The 19,875-nt window shown below is 45.2% G+C and overlaps 1 protein-coding gene across 2 annotated transcripts in view; it reads left to right on the top strand.

Annotated features, from left to right (window-relative positions):
• OTOA (otoancorin) overlaps positions 1-19,875 on the top strand; it is a 71,448-nt gene that overhangs the window by 33,272 nt on the left and 18,301 nt on the right. For both annotated transcript variants that reach the window (XM_072751359.1, XM_072751358.1), the window contains 9 exons: positions 129-296; positions 1,298-1,438; positions 5,472-5,530; positions 5,735-5,852; positions 9,239-9,312; positions 11,890-12,025; positions 13,459-13,649; positions 14,998-15,091; positions 18,386-18,515. In XM_072751359.1, coding sequence (XP_072607460.1) covers positions 129-296; positions 1,298-1,438; positions 5,472-5,530; positions 5,735-5,852; positions 9,239-9,312; positions 11,890-12,025; positions 13,459-13,649; positions 14,998-15,091; positions 18,386-18,515 — 1,111 coding nt within the window. The remainder of the gene's footprint in view (positions 1-128; positions 297-1,297; positions 1,439-5,471; positions 5,531-5,734; positions 5,853-9,238; positions 9,313-11,889; positions 12,026-13,458; positions 13,650-14,997; positions 15,092-18,385; positions 18,516-19,875) is intronic.

The raw sequence follows: 19,875 nt of genomic DNA, 5'->3' as shown, positions 1-19,875 counted from the left end.
TCTTTCCTGATAGAAGGAAGGAAGAGCTCCCTAGTGCCCATCCAGATACCCAGCATGCAGTGGGGTAAGTGTCTGCCAGATGAGGAACCAGAGAAGAACCTCATCCCCCTTGTGGCTGGTCTTCCCAGGTGCTGTCTTTCTACAATGTCAGCCAGATGGGCGTGCTGCTGGCTGGGGTTGGCACCCAGGCCTTCTATGGCATGGATCGCAGGGACCTCTTGCAGGTCCTGAGAAGCACTAACTCCTTGCATGTGTCTGACTTGTCACCTGCCCAGAAGCAAGGTGTCCTCAGCAAGGTGAGAGGAAGACATCTGATCCTCAGCCACGTGGCTCCAGAGCATGTGATTTTGGGGTTTTGTAATTGAACTGTGACTTTGAGCCATTCACTCGGGCAGGGGTTAGCCCAGTCTTTGGTAAGGGTGTGTTCTAAACTTTCCCCTGATCCCTACCTTCCTTCCTTTCCAGAAAGAGCCTCTTGGGTCATGCTATATATCTTTCTTTCTTTCTTTTTATTTATTTATTTTTTAAGATTTATTTTAGAGAGAGAATGTGAGTAGGAGGGGCAGAGGGAACGGGAGAAAGGGAGAGAGAATCTCAAGCAGACTTCATGCTGAGCTTGATATGGGAATTGATCTCATGACTCTGAGATCAGGACCTGAGCTAAAACCAAGAGTCAGATGCGAGCTGACTGTGCCACCCAAGCGACCCAAGGATCATGCTATATTTTTTCCCAGACCCTGGTGCCTTCCTTACCAGGTGAATCTGGAAGACTTGATAGAATAATGTTTCTTGATAGAATAATGTTCTGAAAGTTTGTTTTTCAAATCTCAGAATGAACCCTGAGTTTCCCAGAGTGCTTCTGAAATCCCCTCCCATGATCCAAAATCACACCTATGTTTCTCTTTCTCACTTGGCAGTGGGTCTTTGGGCATCCTATTCTATAAGACCTGCTGCATCCAGTTGCAAAATCTGTCAGGAAACCAAACCCAAGGATTTTGGCTTCAAATGCTAACATCTTGCAGATAACAATAGCACATCTGGTTAAAATAGACTATGGGTTCTGGAATAAGACAGACTTGTGCTTAAACCTTCTTTACCAACTTTCAACCAATTACTTATTAAGCCTCAGTTTCCTTACCTGCAAAATGGGGGTAAAGATAGTCCCCCACCTCATAGGGTTGCTGAGCAGATATGGTAGAATTTTATGGGCCATGAAGCACTGACACAGTGCCTGGCCCTTACCCAAAGTTCAGTGCACCTTCCACAAGGTTGTTATGTTTATTCTCATTCTTTGCAGATGATCGAAGCAGGAGATACTACCTCAGGTATTGTGGAAATACAAGGGGCTTTCTTTAAGGAAGTGTCTCTCTTCGATTTACGGAGGGAACCCGGATTTAACACTACAGTCCTAAAGGAAAAGGAGCTTCGGAGGAGTCAGGTATGACCATTAAGGGTTCTGACATCAATTTGGATGCATGTGTTGGTAGCATGTGGGTTCCCCACGCCCATGATGAATACTCTGATATCAGCTGGGTGTCCTTACAATTCAACTCAATTCTGACCCTGCATACCTGGTGACAGCATCAGATCCCACAGGTTAAGAGTTTAGTCCTACAATACTTCATGCCCTGCCCCTCAACTTCAGATGCCAGTCACAAGTCCTCATTGTCTTCAGTGTTTCTGACCTACCAGCTGTGGATTGAAGGTTCCAGTGACTGCACTGCCCCCACTTCGGTTTGATTAGCTTGGTAGAGTGGCTCGTGGAAGTCAGAGAAACATTTTACTTACTAGATCATCAGTTTATTATAAAAGGATATAAAAAAATGAAAGGATATAACTCAGGAACAGCCAGATGGAAGAGATGCATACGATGAGGGTTGGGGAATGGATGCAGAGCTTCCATGTGCCACCCCAGATGTGCCACCCTCCTAGCACCTACATGTGTTCATCAAGTGGAGGCTCTCCCAACCCAGTGCTTTTGGGTCTTTATGGAGGCTTTATCACCTAGGGATGCTTGATGAAATCATCGGCCATTGATAATGGGTTCAGCATCCAGCCCTTCTCCTCTCTCTGGAGGCTGGAGGTGGGATTGAAAGTTCCAAACCCCCAATACTGTGTTTGGTTCTTCCAGTGACATCCTTCCACCCTCATGTGCATTCCAGAAAAGGGCTTGATTGCTCTCCTCACCTAGGAAATTCCCAGCATTTTAGGAGCTGGTGCCAGAAAAGGAGATAAGACAAAATATATATATTTTAAGATTTTATTTATTTTTTTGGTAGAGAGAGAGCAAGAGAGCACAAGCAAGGGGAGGGGGAGGGAGAGGGAGAAGCAAACTCTCTGCTGAGCAGGGAGCCCAACATGGGGCTTGATCCCAGGACCCACGAATCATGACCTGAGTTGAAGGCAGACGCTTAACCAACTGAGCCACCCAGGCGCCCCCAAATACATATTTCTTATTATAAATCAGAATGTCACAATTATGATGCCCAGATTATCCCTGGATTTATGACTCTCTGCCTTGTGGGAAAGTTCTGTTTCCAGGTGAATTTGGTAAAAAAAAATTTATTTCTGTGTGATTATGCTCAGGAGGCAGAACAGTGTAATGTTAAGAAGTTGACGAAGATCTGAGCATGTATTTAGGTGCTGCCATTGATTAATTTTGGGGTTACTACTTCTCACTTGGCCTCAGTTTTCTCATGTGTGAAATGGGGATAGTTTTTTTTTTTTAATTATTTATTTGAGGGAGAGAGAGAGAGCACACGCATGCCTGTGGGGGGGGAGGGGAGGAGAGGGGAAGAGGGAGAGAGAGAATCTTAAGCAGACTCTACATTGAACATAGAGCCCAACATGGGCTTCGATCTCATAGCCTGGAGATCATAACCTCAGCAGAAATCAAGAATTGGACGCTTAACCAACTGCACCACTCCGGCACCCTGAAATGGGGATAGTTTCAAGAGAATCAGTGATTACAAGATGTATCTTTGTACCACCCAGCGCATGGCAGTGTACTGGAATTGTTAGTGCTTATTGCATGTATCATTAAGTGCTGCCAGTGCTGAGGCCACTTGGGGAGGACTATGCTTTGGAGCTGATACACTGCAGCTCTCTCGACTTCCTTCTCACTCAGTTAGCTCTGCATTTTATTCACTCATCAAATGTTCATCCTGGGCACTGTTTGCAGTGCTGGGGATGCAGCTGTGAACAAAATAGTCCAAAATGCCTGCCCTCTCGGAGCTTCCACTCTATTGAGGGAAACAGATGGGACACAAGATTAATAAGTAAAACCCGTGCTCCTCTACGTGCTGATGAGTGCTAAGGAGGACATAATTCAGAATGGGGAAGGAGCTCAAGAAGATGGGCAGTGAGCTCTTTTATTTTTATTTATTTATTTATTTATTTATTTATTTATTTATTTATTTATTTTTTTTAGTGAGCTCTTTTAGATGGGGTAACCAGAGACGACCTCCCCATTCTCAGGTTATGGAGGGGCTGATCTTTGGGACCTTGGGGACCACTGTGAGGACTTCCTGCTAGTGTGGGTGAACAGAGGAGCCATTGGAGGATATGAGAAGGGATTTGATCTGATTTCTGTTTGCAGAGAATCCCGAGGTTGCTGCAGGGAGATGGAATTGAGAGCAAGGGTAGACGCAAGGACATCAGTCAGGGGGCTATTGTGTAATGCAGACGAGACAGCAATGGCTTGGACTAGGTGGTGGCAATGCAGGTGGTAACTAATGGCTGCATTAGCAGTCTGCATTAGCATCCAGTCTGGATGCATCCTCAAAGAGCTGGGGGCATCTCTCTCCACCTGCGTGTGGTCTCTCCGTGTAATCGCCGAATGGAGCCCTTGCCAAATAAAGGTCCACCCAAAACGTGTGTGTGGGAATGTGGCCTTGATTGAGAAGAATAGTCTTTGCAAATTTAATTCAGTTATGGATCTCAAGATGAGACCAGCCTCAGTTATCTGAGCAGGCCCTAAATCCAATGACAAGAGTCCTTATTAGAAGGGTGACCTAGGCAGCAGAGAGATATAGACAAAAGAGACTGGACGGACACACAGGAAGCCATGTGAAGATGAAGGCAGAGACCTGAGTGATAAAGCCAAAGGTAGGACTACTCGGAGCCACCAGAAGCTGAGAGAGGGAAGAAAGGATTCTCCCCTACAGTATTTGGAGGGAGCCCTGTCCCGCTGACACCTTGAGTTTTGACTTCTGGTGTCCAGAACTCAGAAGAAACGATTTCTATTGTTTTCAGCCATCAAGGTCATGGTAATTCGTTATGGTAGCCCCAGGAACTGCATACATTTCCGAATGGTGGCTTCAGGGTGGCTGGCTTTCTGTGGGTGGTTCAGGATTGCCAGGGGAAAACACCATGAGAACCAGTGTCACCTTTGGTGACCTCGCCTTGGAAGTCATGTAGCGGTCACCTCTGCCTTGCACTATCTGCAGAGGCAGTCACCAAGCCTCCCCTCTCCCCAGCCTCAAGCAGAGAAGACACAGACTCTACCTCTTGATGGGGTAGTAGTTCTGGAAGGTCCTAGAAGAGCATATTGGATAGAAAATTTATGGCCACTTTGGAAAACACATCCTACCACAGATGTCTTCCAGACATTTTGGTCTCAGCAGCTGAGCTGATGGAGTTGCTGTTTCCTGTGACAGGGAAGACTGGGATGGGGCGGGGTCGCAGAACTTGATCCTGTGCCTGAGAAAATATCTGGGGCCACACAGAGAGCCTCAGGGACTTACGTCCCTAGCTGTTCCTTTCTCCTGGGCCTGCCTGCCATGTCAGATGCCACTGCCTAATGCTGGCTCATAATTTATTCTGCTTGGGGAATTATATTCAAAGTTTCAGAGTCTATAAAATAGATGAATGTCATACTTGATCACATCTGCAAGTTAGGTATTCTGTAAAATTACATTCCTTAAAACAAATGGCTCCCTTGCCTCCTAGGTATTGTTCTTCTAGAGTGCCCATCTGGGAGGATTGGAGGAGAGCATGTGCTGCAAGCAGGAGTTACTTAATTGATAGTACTTTCTAGCACATCCTGGTCTATTCATCCAACTCTTCTGCTTTTGCTTCCTGGAAGCTAGCAGGTGGGCATGGGCATAGACACTATGGAAGGTCCTCAACTAGTCAGTAGCTTTACAAATCATAGGAAGTAAACCTCCATCCAGCCTTGCTGCCCAATGGTTTTGCTTCTCATTCATGTTCTAAAGCATCGAGGATCCTCCAGGTGTGAGAGCATGTGTTCTGCAATCACTCTGACACTGGTTCAAATCCTCACTCTACCACTTAGCAATTATGTGGCCTGGGTAAATAACATAGCCTATTAAGCCTCCATTAACCCATCTATAAAATGGGTGAGTAGTATGTCTTCCCAATAGGGCCTCCAGCTGCTAGGCACACAGTGTGCTCATCATGGTGAGTGAGTGAGTGCTCCATCCATGCCAGCAATCATTCTCTTCCTTCAGGCCTTGTTCCTGTATGAGCTTCTGTCAAAGTCAACCAGAAGGCCTAAGGAGCTCCTGAGGTAGGTGAATGTAATCTGTCTGGGGGCTGATGAGTCCTTCAGAGCCTAATTTCCCAGGAAGGACAGTTGGACAGTCCCGTCTGTACCCATGCCCCATTAGACCTGCTTTCTCTTGCCCCTTCATTCCTCTCCCCTCCCAACCCCGTGCCTTCCTCTCCCCTCTCAAACCCCTTCTTCTCCTGGGTCCCTTGTTCTGTTTTCCAGCACAGGGCAGCTGGTCAAAGGTATGACATGCTTCCACATTGATGCCATGAGTGCGGACTCCTTTCTGGCCCATTTCCACTATTTTGAGAACAACCTCTCCCTGCTCTCACCATATCAGGTACCATCATAGCATATTGGCGCTTCTGATTCTCTCTCCCTGCCCCAGTTGTGGGCCTGGACTGACTGTGCCAGCTTAAGATATTTGTGCCAAGATCATTCCCAAGCAAGTCAGGATGTGGAGCCAAGTATTGAGCCAGGTTTTCTCCAGTTTCTTTCTTTCTTTCTTTCTTTCTTTCTTTCTTTCTTTCTTTCTTTCTTTCTTTCTTTTTTTTTTTTTTTTAAAGATTTTATTTATTTATTCATGAGAGAGAGAGAGAGAGAGAGAGAGAGAGAGAGGCAGAGATACAGGCAGAGGGAGAAGCAGACTCCATGCAGGGAGCCTGATGTGGGACTGGATCCCAGGTCTCCAGGATCACACCTTGGGCCGAAGGCGGAGCTAAACCACTGAGCCACCCGGGTTGCCACCAGTTTCTTTTTTTAAAAAGCTCCAGATAACTCCTGTCTCTACAGCCAGGGCTTCACCAGATTGATTATTGTAAACTCAGATCTGAACTTTAAAATACAGTTGTCGGATATATCATTTGGCATGTAATTATGTTCTCCTGAGACTGACAGTTATTCCCTCCTTCCTGTCTTTCCCAGAGGTAGCCTGGAATGGGAATTATATTTTAATAAGAGTATTTTCTTCTTCATTTAATACTTCATTTCCCAAATGGTTATGGAGACTCTTTAATCCTCTGGGGAGACCAAAGGTAGAAACTGACTTTTCACTGCATCTAAGCAAGTAAAATCAAGCCTTGAGAATAGCATTTGGACTTGGAGTTTAAGCTTTTGATGGTACAGAGTCCCAGAGTCCTGAGAGGGCAGATACAAGGTATCTGCCCGACTCAGGCCTGTGGTGTTATAGATATGAATGAAAAGTTTCCAAATAAGTGGATCCTTTCCCTGAGAGCCAAGAAGTAAGTGTAAAGCTTGGTGTATAATCCCTTGAGGTCTTTAGAGGAATAGGTAAAATTTTCACAAAGCCCTGTCATTCCCTTACATTCTATCAGTGGTTCTCAAATTTGAGCATCAACATTGCCTGGAATGCTGGGTTGTTTGATGGGTATTAAGTTTCAGTTTTGCTAGATGAATAAATTCTAGAAATCCACTGTGCAACACAGTGCCTGTACTTAACAATGTGATATTGTGTACTTCAGCATTTGTTAGGAGGGCAGATCTCATGTTAAGTGCTCTTACCACAAAAACAAAAACTAAAAGGAATTAAAGAAACTCTGGGAGGTGTTGGACGTGTCTATTACCTTGATTGTATTGGTATCACGGGTGTTTGCATATGTCCAAACTTATCAAAGCACACACATTATATGTGCAGGTCTTTGCATATCAATCTACCTCAATAAAGCTGTTAAAAAAACACACAGATTAAAAAAGACAGCACAGATTGCAGAACTTCACTTGGAATTTCTAGGGTGAAGCCTGATAATTGACATTTCTAACAGTTCCCTGGTGGGAACTATTGAACTGTATTAAAAGTCTTGCCCCAGCAGGGAGGAAAGCAAATTATTTTGGAAACCTGGACCCTGGCATGGCTGTCTCCTTTATGCTCATCAAACTGATCCAATGGATGGAGGTCAGACCCGCTTTGAAGAAGAACTCCGTGTGCAAGGAGGAAGGATTGTTCCAACAGAGCTCCTTAGGGAGACTCCCTCAATTCTCAGAGCTTTCAAATACCAGTTAATTAGAAAATTTGCCTTTGTTGTTTACCTTATTGCTGAAAATACATAATTATTTTTTTTAAATACATAATTATTATAAAAACATAAAACAATATATGAAGAGTAAAATTTCCCCTGGAGCAGTGATTCTTGGAGGATTATTTGGCCCTATCTGGAGACACTTTTGGTTGTCACTCCTGGGGGGAGATGCTACTGGCATCTAGGGAGTAGAGTCCAGGGATGCTGCTTACTTCCTACAATGCAGAGAACTTCCCCGCAGCAAAGGGTTGTCCAACCCAAAATCTCAAAGGTGTGGAGATTGAGAATTCCTCTTTCTTTTCTTTTTTTTTTTTTTCTTTTTTTTTTCCTCTTTCTTTTCTTAAAAAGATTTTATTTATTTGAGAGAATGAAAGAGAGAGTGTACAAGCAGTGGGGAGGGGCAGAGGGACAAGCAGACACTCGCTGAGTGGGGAGCCAAGGCAGGGCTTGATCCCAGGGCCCTGAGATCATGACCTGAGCTGAAGGTAGATGCTTTACCGATTGAGCCACCCAGGTGCCCCGAGAGTCCCTCTTAAGATTGACCATGAGGAGAAGTTTGCTATCAACTTAGAGAGGTTTTTTTGTGTATATAAAACGTATTTATGTGTAATTTAAAAAATACAAATGAGTTCATACTATATACATTGTTCTTTTTAACATTACAACTGTTATAAAGTTATATATATAACTCATATAGTTATATATATTATATGTACATATATAGCTGTGTGTGTGTGTGTGTGTGTGTGTGTAGCCATTGTTCCATGTTGATAGATCTAAATCTACCTTATTGAAATAAAATAGTTGCACAGCATTCAGTTGTGTGGATATATCATAACTTACCTAACCAATCCCAAACTGAGGGACAGTAAAGTTGTATCTCTGTTAAAAGGTAAATCTAGGGGGCACCTGGGTGGCTTAGTTGGTAAGGGGTCTGCCTTCAGCTCAGGTCATGATCCCAAGGTCCTGGAATTGAGCCCCCACATCCAACTCCCTATTCAGCAGGGAGTCTGCTGCTCCATCTCCTGTGCCCCCTAATCCCTGCTGGTGTTCTTTCTCTCTCCCTCAAGTAAATAGATAAAACCTTAAAAATAAAAAAAAAGGTAAACCTAGATATATTAAAAATTTTAAGAATTCTTTTATCAAAAGCGATTGGAATCAGGCAGTGCCAAACAGGAAGTGTTTTGGAGTGCTCTGGCGGGGGTGGGAGGGGGGTGGGGGGGCAGGAAGACTTATATAGAGAAAGTGCAGATGCAGAGAAAGGAATTATTTGACTGGTTATAGCTTAAAGCGTAGTTGGCTCTTGGTGATTGGTTGTTGCCAGTGTTTTGATTTAATAACCTTGAAGCATTTGTAGACTTAGATTTTGGTGTGCTTACATAGGGTGCCACGTATTTAGGGACACTTCAGTCTAATGGCCTCCTTGCTTAATTAATTTAACATCTCACTTTCTTGCAGTTATAAACAAAACAAGGTGAACGTACCCAAACTTAAATTTTTGTGTTCACCTTGTGATTGCCTCAGTGTGATTGCCTCATCCATAAACTGGACACAGAAGTGGTGCCTACTATTATTTAATAAGTAGACACATATAGAGCACTTAGAATAGTCCCCGACCCACAGAACACACAGTTTGTATTTGCTTTTATGATTATTGGACTAAATTCCTAGAACTGCTTTAATCTTTCAGGTTAATTGTTTGGCGTGGAAATACTGGGAGGTCTCCAGATCCTCTATGCCACCTTTCCTCTTGGCTGCACTCCCGTAAGTGAACATTGGCTCTCCTCTCTGGCTCAACAGTGAGATTTGTGGGAGTCATCCAAGTCATCTCACCCCCAGGTTTTAGTGAGGAACCAGACACAGAGTGGAGAGTGCCTTCCAGAATTAAGCCCTGTGAACCTGGATTTAAATTCTGAGTCCCACATAGATATTTTAGGCAGAATTTCTTGTGTTTTTTTTTTTTTTTCCCCTGTTATTTAAAAACCAAAGCCAAAGCAATCCAAGGCTGAGTGAGTGCTAGTGAAGCAGGTCCCATCTTGGGTGGCCTCCCACCTGGCTCCAGGGTGATCAGGGCTGATGTGAGTCAGGGGGACTTCTGGTATGTGTAAGCATTCAGGCCTGGGAGGTGGAGCCCTGCTTTTCAAACACAGTCTGGATATTCCTTTTCTCTTTATTTCCCTCTTCCTTCTCTTGCTGTTAACTGTCTTCATTTATTCGAAAAATATTTACTGAGTGCTTACCACGTACTAGTTCTCAAAGATAACTTATTTTCCCCTTTATAAAAGCTTATAGTCTCTGGGAGAGGGAATATAAAAGTATGAAGCCAATTATAATGTCAAGTTGATATTTGGTTAAAAGTGATACAGCCTTAACTCAAACTGGCTTAGGCAATAAAAGGCAATCTTGGTTCAGGTAACTGGAAAGTCCAGGGATAGATTTCAGACATGGCTGGATCCAGGGGCTCAGTGGTCAGCCATCTGTCCTTTAGCCCTGCTTTCCTCTGTAGGCTTCTGCATCAGGCAACTTCTTTCTTTGTGGTGGTCTCTGGCAGATTCAAGGTTTTATCTTCCTGGTTAAAAGACCTTTTCTTCCCATCTTTCTCAGTAAGTCATGGGTTTGCCTGGGGTTGTGGGGGATGGATAACTCTGACTGGTTTAGTTTGGTATTGTACCCCTGGAGCTGAGAGTGAAGTGCAGTCCACCCAAACCACAAGGACTTCAAGTGAAGGGGGTGAGTCTCCAAGAAAGCCTGATGCTGTTACCATGGGAAAGGGTGACAGGTGCAGGGCACAGTGGGGGTTGTATCTTCTTCAGATTGAAAAGTCAGAGGAGGCTAAACTAAAGCTCAGAGAATGAGCTGGGGTTTCAGCGTCCAGGATGGACACTCCAGGCAGGGGCACAAGGGATGTTTGGTCCAGTAGTGGGCAAGGAAAGCAAAGCACTCTGGGGGAATGCATGGTGTGTATCTGCAGGGTAGTTGGGAGACAGAAGGCCAGAGAGGTAAGGGACAGTCAAATCAGGGAAGGGTTGTGTGACACCATGAGGTGTTTCACCTGTATTCTGGGCACAGATCCTCAGATTTATGTTTCAGAGAGATCATTACCTCTGTCCACATAGCAAATGGAATGCAGGGGGTCTGGCTGGAAGGAGGGGAACATGGAAGCTTATTTCTAGAGCCTGGATCTTGGCATGGCTGTCTCCTTCCACTCATCCACATCTCAGCTTAAATACTTGTGCCTTAGAACAGGCTCCCAGCTGTCCCCGCCATCGTTCTCCATTGCAGAGCCATTTTGTTTTCTTCCTTACATTTATCACTGGCTGAAATGGCCTGTTTTATTCACCAGTTTCTGTTGTCTTAACCCTACTAGAAGGAAGCATTCTGAGAGGAGGGACCTGCCTCTCATGTCCTGTTCATGGCTGTAGCTGGTGCCTGGTACTGTGCCTGGCATGCACAGATACTTGCTGAATGGATGGAGTGATAAATAAGATAGCAGTATCGTGAATGGAGAAGCAAGAACAGATTTGAGCTATAGTAAGCTAGTAGCAACGACAGATTTGGGGTAAGGGAAAAAGACACCCGGGATGGCGTATAGGAGGGAGAACATGCAGAATGTGGTTTTGGAACAGTTTGGTGGTCATGATGAGCAGGCCATGTGGGTCTAGAGCAGTCTTTCTCAACCTTTGTTTCAGTATTGCCTCCCTAAAGGGAACAATTTAATTTCTCCTGAGTGAGAGAATTTACCAGGAATAAGATTTTGTTGAATATGGCTGAGCTTTAGTGAGTCACAAATCAATGTAGGAACTAAGATTTTTTTTTTCTTTTTGTTCCCTCTCTCTACCTGAACAGATTTTCTCCCTAGGGAGTTACATCGCCTCTGTTAAGAATACATGGCCAAGAGTTTAGGGGCAGGTTCTGGACTGGAGATGCCAGAATCAGGTGTCATTTCTCTTTCTCCTGTTCTCTCCTCGTCTTTCTTTCTCACTTTCTATTTTATTCTCTCTCTTATCTCTAACTTCTACTTTTTCTTTCTCTCTCTTCATCTCCCCTCAACCAGTACCCCAGTCAACATATGTTTATAGAGACCCCATCTCTGATCAATGCTACAGGGGTGAAGAAGAGGGGCATGATGGGAAATCTGTGTTCCCACTCACAGAAGAGGGGTGTGATATGGGGAGGGGGAGGCCTGCTCCCTCCCAAGGGGAGCCACAGCAACACTGGGGAGAGAACAAACGTTTAGAGAACGGCCCTGGGATAAGCTCTTGGGCATGTGGAGGCTGATGTCAGGGGCATATGCAGAGCAGCCACTGTTTTCCTCCTCTCATTCTTCCTGTCTCTCTCCAGGGCTCACCACCTGGCTTCTGTCCCAGCCTCCCAGTGTGTGCCCTTTCTGATCAGCCTGGGGAAGAATCAGTTGGACTCCTTGGTTTTAGATTCCCACAAAAAGAATTCGGTCCTTAGGAAGGTACAGCAGTGCCTGGTAAGGAAATTCTTCCTGGGTGATACTTTCTTTGATGTAGCTTCCTCTCTGGGTGTCTGTGGCTGTCCTGGGGAGCCCTTGGGGAGGGGGTCTGGCTGGGATCTTGAGCTGTGGCGATGGCCAGAAACCTGACTTGCGGGTCTCAAAGCTGGTCCTGGGACCTTTTGTGGGGCAGTGTTGGCCATTGGTTCTGAGGACTGCCATCCTGGCATTTGAATGATGGGAGGCTGCTCTTGGGGACTAGGAAGATCAAAGTACACAGAGTCTGGCATCTAGGCTGGCCTCTGACAGTGTGTGGTTATATGGCTTCAGCCCAAGTCACTTCCCCTCCCTGAGTCTCAGTCTTCTCATCCCTAAGATGGGTGCAAGAGCACACCTTCAGCACAGGGTTATTGAGGGCATGAAATAGGCAATATGTTCTTCAAGGCCAATGCCCAAAGGGCAGACTGACTGACTGAGTGTGAATCCTAGCCTTGCCACCAGCAGGCAGCTTCTTTATCTTTAAAAAGAGGGTGATAGGGATCCCTGGGTGGCGCAGCGGTTTGGCGTCTGCCTTTGGCCCGGGGCGCGATCCTGGAGACCCGGGATCGAATCCCACGTCGGGCTCCCGGTGCATGGAGCCTGCTTCTCCCTCTGCCTGTGTCTCTGCCTCTCTCTCTCTCACACTGTGTGCCTATCATAAATAAATAAAAATTAAAAAAAAATATTTAAAAAAAAAGAGGGTGATATTAGTACTTATCTCTTACAATTACTTTGAAGATGAAGATTTAGACCTGTAAGCTCTTAGAACACTGCCTGATGTGTATTTTTTTTTATAAATTTTTTTTTTTTATTTATGATAGAGAGAGAGAGAGAGAGAGAGAGAGAGAGGCAGAGACATAGGCAGAGGGAGAAGCAGGCTCCATGCACCGGAAGCCTGATGTGGGATTCGATCCTGGGTCTCCAGGATCGCGCCCTGGGCCAAAGGCAGGCGCCAAACCGCTGCGCCACCCAGGGATCCCCCTGATGTGTATTAAACACTCAAATGTTATCTACTTTTGTCATTTGGAGAAAGAGCTTTAAATGCTTTCAAGTCCCATACAAATTTTGAGGTGCTGTTTCTATTCTTGCTGTAGTATTATTAGCATGGTTGTTAAACTCTGGGGTATCCTCAGAGCAGTGACACCACTGATGACATAAGTCCTCATTTATTAAGTGTTCACCATGTGCCAACTCCTCTGCCCACACCGGCTCCCTGCTGGGGACTCCTAGACTGCCGAGGCCTGCATCCCTAGGGTAAAATCAGACCCCGTGCTGTCTCTACTAGTCCGTGGTATGGTGGGTGAATTCAGGTCCTGGAACCTTTACAAGATTGGGGATCAGGATGTGTTGTTGAGGGGTCAGGATCTTGAACCCTGCTCGATCTTCCCATCAGCTCCACTTGTTGGTTTCAGAACAACTCCATTGCCGATGAGTTTGCGGTAGACATCGTGGGGAAACTGCTCTGCCACTTGCCCGCAGCCATCATCCACAGTGGGATCTCCGCCCGGGCCTGGGCCACAGCCCTGCACGGACTCAGAGACTGCCCAGGCCTAAGCCCTGAGCAGAAGGCTGCGGTGAGGCTCAGGCTCCTGGAACAGTACGGGTGAGGAGGAGCCAGGGCTCTACTCTGGGGGGAAGGTGCTGGCCAAGGGGTGCCAAACCCTGGTGCTCCTGTCATCCAAACGGAGAGAGTCTCTAGCTTAGGGTAAGGTTAGCTGCTTATGTTTATTTTAGAAATAAGATGTTTCTTTTTTGGGCCTCAGATGCTCTGTAAAGTCAGAACGGTAGTGGCTCCGCAGACCTCACATGGTTGTCACCAGTACCTCTTGGGATATTTAGGGCAAGAGTTTTGAAAAGATGGCACTTTATAAATGCAAGGAGGTGGCATCCTTATTCTTGCAAAATAACAATAATAATAATACTTCAAATAATCAAAGTACTATCAGCTCTGGGTCTGTGGGAGCTCTAGGTATGGGGGGGCAGACACAACTATTCTTTTTCTTATAGAATCTTCCGAAGTTAGGGTAGGCATTTGAGTAGGGAGGGCCTAGCCGTCAGTCAGCAGTTAAACAGCAAATGTTTCTGGAGTAATTACAGTGGCTTAGGCTCTGTCCCTTTTTTTTTAAGATTTTATTTATTTAATCTTGAAAGACACAGAGAGAGAGAGAGAGAGAGAGAGAGAGAGAGAGAGAGAGAAGAGGGAGAAGCAGGGTCCACGCAGGGAGCCTGACATGGGACTTGATCCTGGGTCTTCAGGATCACACCCTGGGTCGAAGGCGGCGCTAAACTGCTGAGCCACCGGGGCTGCCCGGCACTGTCCTTTTATATAGAATTTAAGATCATGGACTCGGGAGACCAACTCCTTGGGTTAAAATTTTGTGTATTGTCTGTGTGACCTGGGAAAAGCTACTTAATCTTTTTGCACTTTAATTTCTACATCTATAGAATGGGGACAGTAATGGGAGGGGAAGGGAGGAAGGACAGGCTGTGATATATATGACAGAAATTCAACAATTCAAGCTAGAAAAAGAAATGGTAATTTATTGAGTTCAGAAACAGAATGTAACAGAAAACTCGAGGGATATACTTCAGGCATGACTGGGTCTGGAGGCTCAGGTGATGTTGTCGGGACTATGCTCCTCCTGTCTCTCAGCTCTGTGTTCATTGGTGTGGCCTCGATTCTCTCCACTTGGTGTTGGGAATGACTTCCTATATTCTCTTTAGTGCTAGAGATATCAGGAAAAAGAGGGTTTCTCTAGTAATTCCAACAAAATTCCCGAGGGTGGCTTAGTGTCCTGCGTGGGATAGCCTGCATCATGTGCCTGCTGTCCTGATTGGGGGAAGTGGGACTTGTCCAGGTATGAAGTTGGTCTGCTCCTGCAAGAAAAGGATGCTGGGAGACAAGGACAACAGCATGGTGTTTCAGTTTACCACTTATCATCTCTTCATAGACTCCCCCGGAACTGGACAGCTGAGACGATGAAGGACTTGGGACCCTTTCTAGTACTTTTTTCAGGAGACGAACTAAGCTCTGTTGCCACAAAGGTACCTCTGTGTTCTACCCTGGGAAGACTGAAGGAGTTTGAAGGGGAGAGAAAGTGTGGTCAGTTAGACCCCATTGGTGTTTACTGCCCATTTGCTTTTTGGAACTTCCTCCCTGCTTCAGAGGGCTCAGATGTTCTAGCTCTGCTCTAGGATGCCCAGGGTTTGGGACAAGGGAGTGAGGCAGCAGCGAAACTAACTCTGGGCTTTTCAAATGGCGCTCTGGGCAGGTGTGCACAGACTGGGAACTATAGGTTAGCTACCACCCTGCTGTATGTGTGCTTTCCACATGCAAGCCTGTTCAAGGGCTTACACTCAGCACTGCCATATGCACATACACACGTATGTCCAGTGTGTGCAATCCCACGTGCAAACACATTGAATCCAAAACCAAATCCTCATGGAGCATTGCCTTTGGGCACACACTTTGCCTGGAACAACTCTCCAAAAGTTAGACAGCGTAGGCCAACAATTGTGCCAAATGAGCACAGATTTCTCATCTTTTTTTTGTATAATGAAGCCACACAATCTCATTAGCATACAACAATGAGCATTAGTTTCTTGCTGACCAGTCTGTGGGTCACTGGGACAGCTCTGCTTCCAGAATCGGCTTCTGGGGCTCAGTCTACCTGGAGCTTATTCTTCTTACCATGGAGCTCTGAGACTCCAGAAAAGAGAGCACTAAAGTATGCTGGGAAATGGCACACTGTGACTTTTCACTGGGCCAAAGCAAGTCACATGATCACATGACCAAGTTCAAACTCAGTGAGGCTGGAAGTAGTCTCCTTTATGTAGAAGCAAAGGGTGGAGAGGGAGTAAATATTTGTTGGACAAAACTCAGACGGACCGCAAGGCCCATCCACACACTCTCACCCCTGTATATGTGCATGTGAGATGTACATTGTCATGTGTGCTCAGCAGGACCTGAACACACGGCATGTCACCCAGGTTGATGCAGAGTGCACATTCCAGTGTCCAAGCATGGTAAAATCATCTTCTGGGGTGTCCAGACATGTAGTTAAAAGTAGCAGAGGCACATGTATACACATATTCAATCTTCTAAAGATCAACTTTTGAAATTGAAAAAAGTTTTTTTAAAAAAGATTTTATATATTTAATCATGAGAGACATACACAGAAAGAGAGAGAGAGAGAGAGAGAGAGAGAGGCAGAGGCACAGGCAGAGGGAGAAGTAGGCTCCATGCAGGGAGCCTGACATGGGGCTCAATCCCGGGTCCATTCAGGGAGCCTCACATGGGACTTGATCCCGGGTCCCCAGGATCATGCCCTGGGCCAAAGGCGGTGCTAGACCACTGAGCCACCTGGGCTGCCCAAAATTGAAAAAGTTTTATTGCAATATGATTAAATCTCAGAAACACAGTGCAGGGTTAAAAAAGGTGAGTTGCAAAAGAATACATACAGTAGGATACTAAATAAATAAACAAATACTAGTTAAATTTTTTTTTCACTCTGAAAATGCTTGAGTGGTGGTGGATTGTTTTTTTTTCTTTTCACCATGAAAATAGTTACATTAATTTTTAAGCACATGCAGAAACAGTTCTAGATGTAAGACAAGTTTAGAAGTGCGTGAGAAGGGCAGCCCGGGTGGCTCAGAGGCGTAAGCGCTGCCTTCAGCCCAGGACCTGATCCTGGAGTCCCAGGATTGAGTCCCATGTTGGGCTCCCTGCATGGAGCCTGCTTCTCCCTCTGCCTGTGTCTCTGCCTCTCTCTCTCTCTCTGTCTCTCATGAATAAATAAAATCTAAAAAAAAAAGTGCATGAGAATGGTTAATGCTAAATTCAGGGTGATGGTTATTTCTGGGGAAGGAAGGAGACTAACGAGTCAGGCAAGGATCTATCAATTATATTTGTGATGTTTTATTTCTTAAATTAGGTTGTGGGTACATCAGTGTTGTGTTTTATTATTCTCTCTACTTTTTTATTCAATGACTGAAATATTTAATAAGACAAATAATACATGCTCCTGGCTAAGAGATTGCAACTATACCAGAAGCTACAGGAAGACAAAGTTTCCCTCCACCCCTCCACTTTTAGGTCTCCAGCCTGTCTCCCCAGAGGTGATCACTCTTCCCAGATTCTCTTGCATCCTTTCAGAAAAAAATTCTCCTCCTGCTTACATATGTTCTTCCCTTAAAACATACAAAATGGAAAATACCATTTATTCTGCTGTGCATTTTGCTTTCTAAAAGTTAACCATGTCTCTTGTGAGTTGTTTGTGACCTTAGCCACACATGACATTCACCGGAGAGATTCTAAATGGACATCTACAGGGCCCCCACCCCAGGGTGGGGCCTGGATGTCAGGAGATTTCCCAGTTGATTGTCACAGCGGGGATGAGGAACTCGTGGTTTAGAGTGTGACTTTACTTCTGAAGGTTTGAATAGAAAGAGGGGCTGTATAACCTGTGGAGAGAGTGGGGCACAGTGATTCATAGCTGTGTGAGACAGTTTGATAAATGCTCTGGACTCATGGTCAAGCCTACCAGTAATATCCTGGGTCTTGACAAATTGCACTGGTTCTAGATGAGAAATGGCACCTTCTCCAGGGCAATTGGAAGCTCCCTCATTGCTAGTCTCCACTCAGAGATAATCCTCTTTCTCCCCCCCTTTTTCAAAGATTGATTTATTTACTTGAGAGAGAGGGAGAGAACACAAGCAGGGGAAGGGGCAGAGGGAGCAGGAGAGAGAATCTCAAGCTGAGCACAGAGCCTGATCCCACAACCATGAGATCATGACCTGAGCCAAAATCAAGAGTCAGACGCTCAACCCACCGAGCCATGCGGGCGTTCCCCTTTCTTTCTTCTTTTTATGATAAATATAAAGTTTAGTAAAAATGTAAAAACAATACCAGACCAGAACGGGGTAGGCTCACCTATGCTTTTTATAGATCTTATCAGGTTACTCCAATAATTGTGTACCATTTAACAGTCCCATAGAAAAACAAGTGTGCACGTTTAATGCATTTTGCTCAGCCTTAAGTATCATCATTTTATTTTTAGGTGTTATCACTTTCTTTTATTTTTGGCAATCTGATGGGTGAAAAACAATATATACTTGTGTTATTGAACATTTATTGGATTGCTAATGGGGTTAAGTATTATTTTATATGATTCTTTGTAGAGACCAAATTAGTTGAGCTAGGGGATAAATTTATATAAGAAGCTATTATAGAAGAAAAACAGCCCCTAAGGGAGTAAGTAGTATCACAGTTTAAATCTGCATTTAATGTGCTTTAATTATTATTTCTTCCTCCTCCTTCCTCTTCTTGCTTGCACACAGTTTCCTGAGATCCTTCAGCAAACAGCTTTCAAGATAGCAGGGACCTTGCCCCCGCCAGAATTCCTCTGGGCTGTCTTTGAATCTGTCTGGAACAGCAGTGAGAGGAACCCAAGCTCTCACCCCAGCCCTGGTGAGTGTTTCTGGGGTATCCGAGCCAGATCCATAGCAGCCGTGTTTGGCTTGATTTCCTGGCATCAAGAGGCCTCCTTGCCTAGGGCATTGGATGAAATGTTTGCACAGCAGTAGAATGGCAAAAAGCCATAGGCCAAAGAATTATACCTTTAGTAAAGTGATTTGGAATCACGTCTTGTGCTCCTTACCCAGGCCAGGAAGTTAAATGGTGAACATGTGCAACAAACAAATTTCAAAAGGGTTTTCTTAAAGGGTGTAAGGGGCTAAGTGACTGTGCATTGCAGTGCTGGGGCCAGGCTGGCATGGTGTGAACCCTGGATCTGCTGCTTACTGGCTGTGTGACTTTGGGTAACCCCTTAAATATCTCTGTGCCTCTGTATTCATCTTCTGTAAGATGGGGACGTTGAAAGTCCCTACCTCATTAGGTTATTATGAGGATTATAATGGATCAGAACCTGTTCACAACAGTGCCGGGCATATAGGAAATCTGTTCCATAAGTGTTAGATATTTGTATGATTTTTGTGCACCATTGTAGCAAGCAGGAGGCAGCAAAGTTAATCAGACCCCTTAATAATTGTAATAATAATAGCTGGCAATCAGTGCTTGCTTTCTTTCCTGCAGCAAATAATTATTGAGCACTGACTATATGAACAAAACAGACAAAAATCCCTGTCCTCACAGAGTTTACTTTCAAGGGGCTGGGCTGTAGGGGGGGTGCCAGACAATAAATCACATACAGTAAGTAAGACTTTGTATTTTTGTGATGATTCAGTGCCAAGAAGGAAGATAAAGGAAGGGAAAGAAGGGGTCAGGGAGTGTGGGGTGTGAGGGATTATAATTTGAAAAGAGAACCGTGGAGGTAGGTTTCACTGAGAAGGTGACATTTCAGGAAAGACCCAGGGAGTGTGGGCATGGACTGTGTGGACAGGTGGCGTTGGAGTCTTCCAGGCAAGTGGAAGTGTAAGAGGAGCAGAAAAGGAATGGAAAATGAGAGGCCAGTGTGGCTGGAGTGCATGAGAGACAAAGCCACAGAGGGCCCTTATAAAGGAAGCCCTAAGCACTTTGTCTTTGGGTTGGGGTCTTATGGAGTTGGCAAGCAAAGAAGTGTCACGATCTGATTTAGGTTTTTCTTGGGTGGTCCTCTTTTCATGCTCTGTCTCATCCTCATCTCTGTCCTTTGATGTGGGTGCTGTGCTTCTCCCATTGTCTTGACGAGGGAAACTGAAGTTTAGAGACAGATTAAGAGACTTGGCCAAAGTTACAGAGTGAGCAGTGGCAGCCCTTGGATTTGTACCCAGAGTTGGTGATACAGCTCCTCCTGCCCTCACAACGCAGCAGTGCACTTGTCATGTGCCAG

Source organism: Vulpes vulpes, chromosome 3 (genome assembly GCF_048418805.1).
Source record: "Vulpes vulpes isolate BD-2025 chromosome 3, VulVul3, whole genome shotgun sequence".
Classification (NCBI taxonomy): Eukaryota; Metazoa; Chordata; class Mammalia; order Carnivora; family Canidae; genus Vulpes; species Vulpes vulpes.
The sequence above is the reverse complement of the archived record's forward strand: the minus strand, read 5'-3'. Positions and strand labels throughout refer to the sequence as shown.